The sequence below is a fragment of the Branchiostoma lanceolatum genome, chromosome 9 (genome assembly GCF_035083965.1).
Source record: "Branchiostoma lanceolatum isolate klBraLanc5 chromosome 9, klBraLanc5.hap2, whole genome shotgun sequence".
Classification (NCBI taxonomy): Eukaryota; Metazoa; Chordata; class Leptocardii; order Amphioxiformes; family Branchiostomatidae; genus Branchiostoma; species Branchiostoma lanceolatum.
In genome coordinates this window covers 21,559,142-21,568,734 of record NC_089730.1, presented here as the reverse complement: position 1 = coordinate 21,568,734, position 9,593 = coordinate 21,559,142, and the positions used below count along the sequence as shown (strand labels likewise).

At 42.3% G+C, this 9,593-nt stretch overlaps 3 protein-coding genes across 3 annotated transcripts; all 3 read left to right on the top strand.

Moving 5' to 3' along the window:
* Positions 1-199: 199 nt before the first annotated feature.
* On the top strand, positions 200-2,774 carry LOC136441568 (zinc finger protein 569-like). The gene is made up of 2 exons (XM_066437917.1): positions 200-284; positions 915-2,774. The coding sequence occupies exon 2, from the start codon at positions 924-926 to the stop codon at positions 2,184-2,186; it is 1,263 nt and encodes a 420-aa protein (XP_066294014.1). The 5' UTR covers positions 200-284; positions 915-923; the 3' UTR covers positions 2,187-2,774.
* Positions 2,775-2,950: 176 nt separating this feature from the next.
* LOC136442154 (zinc finger protein 665-like) lies at positions 2,951-9,586 on the top strand. Its single transcript, XM_066438826.1, has 2 exons — positions 2,951-3,097; positions 7,134-9,586. The coding sequence occupies exon 2, from the start codon at positions 7,143-7,145 to the stop codon at positions 8,742-8,744; it is 1,602 nt and encodes a 533-aa protein (XP_066294923.1). The 5' UTR covers positions 2,951-3,097; positions 7,134-7,142; the 3' UTR covers positions 8,745-9,586.
* On the top strand, positions 3,741-4,817 carry LOC136442738 (gastrula zinc finger protein XlCGF57.1-like). Its single transcript, XM_066439681.1, has one exon. It carries the CDS (start codon positions 3,741-3,743, stop codon positions 4,815-4,817), a length of 1,077 nt encoding a protein of 358 aa, XP_066295778.1.
* Positions 9,587-9,593: the final 7 nt, after the last annotated feature.

Here is a 9,593-nt window from a genome sequence, read left to right as displayed (position 1 = left end):
TATTGTATAGATTATCTCTTAACTATGGCGATATGCACTTTATAGATATGATCAATCCAGAGTAAACATCAATTACATTGATGTAGTAGAAGAGTCCGACTGTAACTAAATGTGAGATCTGGGTAATCAGGTTCATCAACTTTGACCTTTGTTTGACATAGCGCTAGTCCGCCATTTTGAGCAGTGCGAGCGGGAGATGGCGAGCGGTGTCATTTCTCTCCATTCCTAGGCGAATTTCAACTTACTTCGGCCCGAAATCGACTATAAACGGTTTTGACTGACAGGTAAGATCTTTGTTTACCACCAAAACCTGCTGTGTTGCGCTACTGCAACAGATAATTGAACTCGGGGGTGTATTTCGAGAAAAGTCATGCTAATAGGTGTTATAATTGGGGGAGGGGGGCACTCTGGTATATGTATAAATATTTGTGAAATGTTCTCCATTGGGCAGAGATCTGCTGTGATGTCACATCTGATTCTCGCGGATAAGATTTCTGTTAGCTGGACTCTTGAAAATATTACTTTTTTTACCCTAACAAAAGCATGTAATAAGACCAATATCTTGACTCTCTTGTCAAGGTAGGTAACAACAATTTTGTATACACTATTCACAAATAATCTTGGCCCAGGTAAATAATAATTAAGGGTTAATGACCCGCCCCGAGGTGTTTATGGTGTCATAACGCCTGGCATGTGCTATAACCACCTCGACTTTCTGTTGTGCTGTGTGAATAGCAGTAGCATTGTAAAAAGTGTATGTAATAGAACATATCAAAATGTCGATCTTCTTTATTCTATTTTTATACCCTAGGCCTGTGGCGTAACACATCAGGCACATTTCGCGGCAGCAGCTGGTTATATTGCATTAAACGGCCTGTCACACTCGTCTTTCTACGTTCTATATTTTCCTGTAGGCATCAGAAATGGACGGACCAAGCTTTGGGCTTTCTCCTGAGGAAACGTCTGCTGGACACCCTGGGAACGAGACTGTAAACAGCGAGTACCTGGCAGCAGAAACGGGAAGACAGAACGACAAGAGAAAGGAAACGCTACATCACGACACAAGTATCGTAAACTCCGCTACTCCCGACATGCAACCCTCATCATGTCAACTTGCACAGGTCAAAACAGAACAGAAGGCGTCGCCCAAAGCACAAGATGCTGTAAAAACACCCAACCTACGTGTATGTGGTGAGTGCGGGTACAGTGCACCTAGTATATCTAAACTTGCTGTGCACATGAGAAAACATACTGGTGAGAGACCGTACAAATGTGACCTGTGTGACTATTCTGCTGTATGTAAGTCATCTTTAGACCGACACATGGCTAAACACATTGGAGACAAACCCTTCAAGTGTGACCAGTGCAACTATTCTGCTGCACATAAGAGGAATTTAGACAAACACATGTTTAAACACACTGGAGACAAACCCTACATGTGCAAAGAGTGTGGATACGGAACGGTCAGCAGGTCTAACCTAACTGAACATATGAGAAAACATACTGGTGAGAGACCGTACAAATGTGACCAGTGTAACTATTCTGCTGCAAAGAAAGGCAACTTGGACCGACACATGGCTAAGCACACCGGAGACAAACCCTACATGTGTGGGGAGTGTGGATACAGGACAGCTGACCGGTCTGGCCTAACCAGACACATGAGAAAACATACCGGTGAGAAACCCTACAAATGTGACTGGTGCGACTATTCTGCTACAGATAACAGGTATTTAAACAAACACCTGTTTACACATACTGGTGAAAAACCTAACTATGCCGCTGCAAAGAAAAGTTCTTCGGACCAACATATGGCAAGCCGACACACTTTAGACAAACCCTACATGTGTGGAGAGTGTGGGTTCAGGTCGGCTACAAGGTCAAGTCTATCTGTGCATATGAGAAAACATACAGGAGAGAAACCCTACATGTGTGAGGAGTGTGGATTCAGGACGGCCTACAGGTCTGACCTAACCGTGCATATGAGAAAACATACAGGTGAAAGACCCTACAAGTGTGACCAGTGCAACTATTCTGCTGCACAGAAAGGCAATTTGGACCGGCACATGGCTGAGCACACAGGCGAAAAACCCTACATGTGTGAGGAGTGTGGATACAGAACGGCTCACAGGACTTCCATATCAAGACATATGATGAGAAAACATACAGATGAAAAACCTTACAAATGACTACTGATAATGAGCTGCGCGTGATTCCTTTCCCGAGTGAAGGGGAATCGAGACCAAATTACAATCACATGACCTACTTATTATCGTATGTACATGTAATTTTATTCTTTTGAAATGTATCGTTACACAGAAAGCCCTATTTATATCGTAATTTTGAGGATTTTTGATTGCATAAACTCCTATAAGAACGCAAGGAATTGGTATATTAGTGAACATATGTATCTCATATTCAGTTAAAAAGCGCTCATAACTTAACAAGATTTGTATGTGACAGTGGATGTATAAAATATATGATTAAACAAATAGAAAGGACCACAACATCAACATAGGAAAATATGAAAAACCAAGTCCTGCGAAGTGATCTTCCTAGATACTCCTTTGCAGTGAGCTCATATAGAATGAATAAGGCTCGAAGTTTACTACACTAGTGTTGTCAAATTCCGGTGTGTTTGCGTTTTTTGATAATATTCTGGAAAAAGACAATTGAAGACAAATGAATGTATGTCATGCGAGTCTGTATTGATTTATAACAAACGCAGGCTCGGTAGATAGAACATTGCGCTGTGACGTCCATCGAAATAAAGTTTCTGAAAACCATTTCCAGTTACCTTTGTTCATATAAGCTTCTGCTCCCATTGCGAGACGTTTTGATGTATAGCATATCTCTTATCTATGGTGAAATGCACTTTATAGATAAATCCAGAGTAAACATTAATTACATTCATCTAGTAGACGAGTTCCACTGTAACTAAAGGTGACATCTGGGTAATCAGGTTTATCAACTTTGACCTTTGTTTGACCTCGCTAGTCCGCCATTTTGATCCGTGCGAGCGGTGTCATTTCTCTCCATTCTCAGGCGATTTTCAACTTACTTCAGCCCTAAATCGACTATAAACGGTTTTGACTGACAGGTAAGGTCTTTGTTTACCACCAAAACCCGCTGTGTTGCGCTACTGCAGCAGATAATTGAACCCGGGTGTGTATTTCGAGAAATGCCATGCTAATAGGTATTATAAGCTATACATGGGGGAGGGGGGCACTCCGGTACTAGTACATGTATAAATATTTGTGAAATGTTGTCCATTGGGTAGAGATCTGCTGTGATTTCACATCTGATTCTCGCGGATAAGATTTCTGTCAGCTGGACTCTTGAACATATTACTTTCTTTCCCTTACAATAGCATGTAATAAGACCAATATCTTGTAAAGCCAGGTAACAACACTTTTGCATATACTATTCACAGATAATCTTGGCCCAGGTAAATAATTATTAATGGTTAATGACCCGCCCCGAGGTGTTTATGGTGTCATAACGCCTGGCAATGTGCTATAACCACCTCGATTTTCTGTTGTGCTGTGTAAATAGCAGTAGCATGGTAAAAAGTGTATGTAATAGAATAAAGAAGACCGACATTTTGATATGTTCGATTTTTATACCCTAGGCCTGTGGCGTAACACATCAGGCACATTTCGCGGCAGCAGCTGGTTATATTACATTGAACGGCCTGTCACACTCGTCTTTCAACGTTTTATATTTTCCTGTAGGCATCAGAAATGGACGGACCAAGCTTTAAGCTTTCTCCTGAAGAAACGTCTGCTGGACACCCTGGGAGCGAGACCGTAAACAGAGAGTATCTGGCAGCAGAAACTGGAAGACAGAACGACAAGAGAAAGGAAACGCTACACGAGGACACCGGCATCGTCAAATCCGCCGCGCCCGACATGGAACCCTCATCATGTCAACTGGCACAGGTCAAAACAGAACAGGACTCACACAAAGCACAAAATGCTGTGAAAACACCCAACCTACATGTATGTGGTGAGTGCGGGTACGGGGCACCTAAAAGATCTGGACTTGCTGTGCACATGAGAAAGCATACTGGTGAGAAACCCTACAAATGTGAGCAGTGTGACTATTCTGCTGCAAGAAAAGGTGCTTTAGACCTACACATGGCTAAGCACACTGGTGTAAAACCCTACAAGTGTGACCAGTGTGACTATTCTGCTGCACATAAGAGGTATTTAAACGGACACATGGCTACACATACTGGGGAAAAACCCTACAAGTGTGACAAGTGCGACTATTCTGCTGCAAGGAAACTTACTTTGGACCAACATATGGTAAGACGACACACTGGTGACAAACCCTACATGTGTGGAGAGTGCGGATTCAGGACGGCTGACAGGTCTAACCTAACCGAACATATGAGAAGACATACAGGTGAGACACCATACAAATGTAACCAATGTGACTATTCTGCTGCACACAAGAAGTCTTTAGACCAACACATGACTAAACACACTGGAGAAAAACCCTACATGTGTGGAGAGTGCGGATTCAGGACGGCTGCCAGGTCTAGCCTATCCAGACATATGAGAAAGCATACAGGAGAAAGACCGTACAAATGTGACCAGTGTGAATATTCTACTGCACAGAAAGGAAATTTGGACCAACACATGACTAAACACACCGGAGATAAACCCTACATGTGCGGCGAGTGCGGATTCAGGACGGCTGCCAGGTCTAGCCTATCCAGACATATGAGAAACCACACAGGTGAGAAAGACCGTACAAATGTGACCAGTGTGAATATTCTGCTGCACAGAAAGGCAATTTGGACCAACACATGACTAAACACACCGGAAAAAAAAACTACATATGTGGAGAGTTACTAGTACAGGACTTCCCTATCCAGACATTTGATGAGAAGACATACAGAATAAAACGTTAGAAATGACCACTGCGAATATTCAGCAGCGCAGAGTTCTTCAAAAGTACCTAGTGTACGGGATACATAATTTTTATGCCTTCTGTTAGCTGAAACGCTTACGAAAACGCAATAAATGTTTATAATATAACTTTTTCCATGTTAACTTTGCAGTGAGCTCATGTAGAACATGTAAGGCCAGGTGAGTCAGGCCCGAGAGGTTAATACAATGCTAGTGTCAACTTCCGGTGTGTGTATGCGTGTTTTATGATATTCAGGAAAAGATGTTTATCATGCAAGTCTGTACTGATTCATAACAAGTATAGTTATGGTAATAGAAAACATCGCTGCGAGATATACCAAAATAAACATTCTGAAAACCATTTCAAAACTACAATGTACCTATTTATATGCTTCTGCTCCGATTGCAAAATGTTTTGACGTAAAGAATATCTCTAACCTATAAATCGTGACATTTGTTTGCTTGTTTGAACCTTTGTTTATTCATGATAAGCTCTAATCGGCACGCAGGCCGCTTTTCATTGAGGTCATGAGGGAAGAGGTAAGGGTCAGATACAATATAACAGAGATACAGTCATTTGAGTCCTAATAACTCTATCAACATATATCATTACATATTTAAGGTACAACAATATACAATTGCTACAACATACAACATAAAGTAGGGCGATAGCTGGTTCATGGTCTGTGTCCGTTCGTTTAGTTCATTTCCGTTACTTCAAGAGTCTCTTGAAGGAAGTCAGATTCGGAGCCGTACGTGTGTCTGGCGGTAGGCTGTTCCAGACATTTGGTCCACGGTAGCCTTCCGATCTTCTAAAGATCTCTCGCTTGGGTTTGGGGACAACCAGCTGACTGCTTGTGCTTTGTCTGGTTGTACGAGTACTCTGGTCTCTGCGCTGTATCAACATAATAAATTCAGAGCAAACATATTTAATTACATCGTTGTACATGTAGTATGTGAGTTGCACAGTAACCAAAGATACAGGATAAGAAAACGTGGTATCTAGGTAATCAGGTTCATCAACTTTGACCTTTGTTTGACCTCACTAGTCCGCCATTTTGAGCCATGTGAGGTCGCCGAATCCGAGGCGATTTTCAACTTACTTCGGCCGTGAATCGACTATAGTCGGTTTAGACAGACAGGTAAGACCTTTGTTTACAACCTACACTCGATGTGTTGCGCTACTGCAGCAGATACTTCAACTCAGGTGTGTGATTCGAGAAAAGTCGTAGGGAAATGCATACTTGGGGGAGGGGGCATACTGGTATATTAGTGTAATTTAATGGCATGGGGCAGAGATGTGCTGTGGCTTTGATATAACTTCGTTAAGACAAAAAAACGACACTTTTTTTTCCTTTTCATCCGAAGGAAAATATTCGTGCGATCGACAAACGAAATGTTACATTGAAGAGCGGTCTAAACTGGAACAGTCCTACCTGACCGAAAATTCTACTCTACTCTAGCTCTACTCTACTCTATATGGCCGACGCGACAGTGTACGCATAGCCGCTCTGGCTCTGGCCAAACTATTCATGTGAAGCGAATTTACATTAGGCTACCCCAAGCAAGTCGCGGACAGGACCACTCGCAGAATTCGACATTTTTCCGATGCTTTTGATCGGATGTATTTCAACCCGGTTTTCTGACCCATAGAAAAATATACAAACTGTCCGTCGCATAATTCCATAATATCATTCGCTTGTGCAGTGTCAAAGGCTTGTAAACAGTTCTCGTCTCGACAATTTGTCTTGATTTGTATAACAATGCCCAGACGGGTGTTGTTTATGTGTCAGGATCCTTCACATTTGACACTGTACATGCCTCTCGAATCTACGAATGAGTTTAATTATTCCGTAACAATAGCACAAACCTTCAAATACTAATGTGCAAATTCTATCTGTAACGTAACTATATATATATATACTATGTGTTGTTCTATTGATGTTGCAATAAGAAAAAAACAATAGCACACATGATACTACGACCTGAATAACATTTCTTTTTAAATTCATCATTCCGCGCAGGGGTCAACTTGAGGGCAGCTTGTAAATGGGGATAAGATACAGACCATAGCGGACGTTCTAACTAATAACCCATTATGCCATGTACGTGATAACATGTTGTGCTGTGTAAATAGCAGCATTGTAAAAAGTAATTGTAAATTGTAATAGAACATATCAAAATGCCAATCTTTCTACATTGTATATTTTCCTGTAGGCATCAGAAATGGACGGACCAAGCTACGGGCTTTCTGCTGAAGAAACGTCTGCTGGACACCCTGGGAACGAGACTGTAAACAGTGAGTATCTGGCCGCAGAAACGGGAAGACAGGACGACAAGAGAAAGGAAACGCTACTCGAGGACACCGACATCGTCAAATCCGCTGCGCCCGACATGGAACCCTCATCATGTGAACTGGCACAGGTCAAAACAGAACAGGCCTCGCCCAAATCACAAGATGCTCTAAAAACACCCAACCTACATGTATGTGGTGAGTGCGGGTACAGGGCACCTAATAGATCTGGACTTGCTGTGCACATGAGAAAGCATACTGGTGAGAGACCGTACAAGTGTAACCAGTGCGACTATTCTGCTGCAAGGAAAGGTACTTTAGACCGACATATGACAAAACACACTGAAGACAAACCCTACATGTGTGGAGAGTGTGGATACAGGACGGCTACCAGGTCTAACCTATCTGCGCATATGAAAAAGCATATTAGTGAGAGATCGTACAAGTGTAACCAGTGCGACTATTCTGCTGCACGGGAGGATACTTTTGACGTCCACATGTTTAAACACGCTGGTGAAAACCCCTACAAGTGTGACTATTCTGCTGCAAGGAAAGGCACTTTAGACCGACATATGGCAAAGCACACCGGAGACAAACCCTACAAGTGTGGGAAGTGCGGATTCGGGACGGCTAACAGGTTGTACCTATCTGAGCATATGAGAAAGCATTATGGTGTGAAATCCTATAAATGTGACCAGTGCGACTATTCTGCTACAAAGAAAGGTACTTTAAACCAACACATGGCTAAACACACTGGAGCCAAACCCTGCATGTGTGGGGAGTGTGGGTACAGGACGGCCAAAAGGTCTCGCCTAACCGAACATATGAGAAAACATACAGGTGAGAAACCATACAAATGTGACCAGTGCGACTATTCTGCTACACAGAAACGTCTTTTAGACCAACATATGGCTAAGCACACAGGGGACAAACCCTACATGTGTGGAGAATGCGGATTCAGAACGGTCAAAAGGTCTCACCTTACCGAACATATGAGAAAACATACAGGTGAGAAACCCTACAAGTGTGACCAGTGCGACTATTCTGCTGCACAGAAAAGTTCTTTAGACCGACACATGTCTACGCACACAGGAGACAAACCCTACATGTGTGGAGAGTGCGGATTCAGAACGAGCAGAAAGTATCAACTTACGGAACATATGAAAAAACATACAGGTGAGAAACCCTACAAATGTGACCAGTGCGACTATTCTGCTGCGCACAAGAAGTCTTTAGACCGACACTTGACTAAGCACAAAGGAGAGAAACCCTACATGTGTGAGGAGTGTGGATTCAGGACGGCGCACAGGTCTGACCTAACCGTGCATATGAGAAAACATACAGGTGAGAGACCGTACAAGTGCGACAAGTGCGACTATTCTGCTGCACAGAAAAGCAACTTGGACCGGCACATGGCTAAGCACACTGGAGAAAAACCCTACAAGTGTAAAGAGTGTGGATACAACACGACTGAAAGGTCTAACCTTTCCAGACATATGCTGAGCAAACATAGGATTAAAAAACCTAACAAATGACCACTGCAAATAGTCAGAAGCACTAAAAGTTCTTCAGCAATACCTAGTGATACCTGATTACTGCCAGAGTAGTATATATCCACCACTGTAACAGGCCGCGCCTGTGGAAAGAGCCCTTAGCGACGTGGGGAGTCAGTCTGGATGAGGCACTCCGAGCGAATACAACATAGTTCTGTTTACATGTGTCTGTCTGTTTGTTTGTTTTATTCATTTTTGTCTGCGCATGATTCTTTCCCTGAGTGAAAAGTGATCAAGGCCAATACCAATCACATGACCTGCTTATTTTCGCATGTACATGTATTTTCTCTTTTAAAATGTATGGTACGGCCATACAATTGGTGTGACTTATCGTTGCTAACGTAGCAAACCCTGTTTATACCGTAGTTTTGAGGATTTTTGATAGCATATACCCTTATAAAAACGCAAGAAATTGGTATATTGTTGACACAGATATATCATATTCAGTTAAAAAGCGCCAATAACTTAACAAGATTTTTATGTGACAGCGGGTGTATAAAATAGGATTAAACGAATACAAAGGACAACAACTTTAACACAGGAAAATATGAAAAACCAAGTCCTGCGAAGTGACAGAGTGAACTTCCTAGATACTCCATGTTAACTTTGCAGTGAGCTTATGTGGAATGAAGAAGGCTCGAAGTTTACTACACTAGTGTTGTCAAATTACGGTGTGTGTGAGGTTTTTAATGTTTTTTTTGGAAAATTAGAATTAAAGACAAATGTATGCCATGCGAGTCTGTATTGATTTATAACAACCGCAGGCTCGGTAGATAGAACATCGCGATGTGACGTCTATCGAAATGAAGTTTCTGAAAACCGTTTCCAGCT

What these genes read in the sequence shown, in the direction of transcription:
- LOC136441568 (XM_066437917.1), top strand. Translation starts at nt 924, where the DNA reads ATGGACGGACCAAGCTTTGGGCTTTCTCCTGAGGAAACGTCTGCTGGA.
- LOC136442738 (XM_066439681.1), top strand. Translation starts at nt 3,741, where the DNA reads ATGGACGGACCAAGCTTTAAGCTTTCTCCTGAAGAAACGTCTGCTGGA.
- LOC136442154 (XM_066438826.1), top strand. Translation starts at nt 7,143, where the DNA reads ATGGACGGACCAAGCTACGGGCTTTCTGCTGAAGAAACGTCTGCTGGA.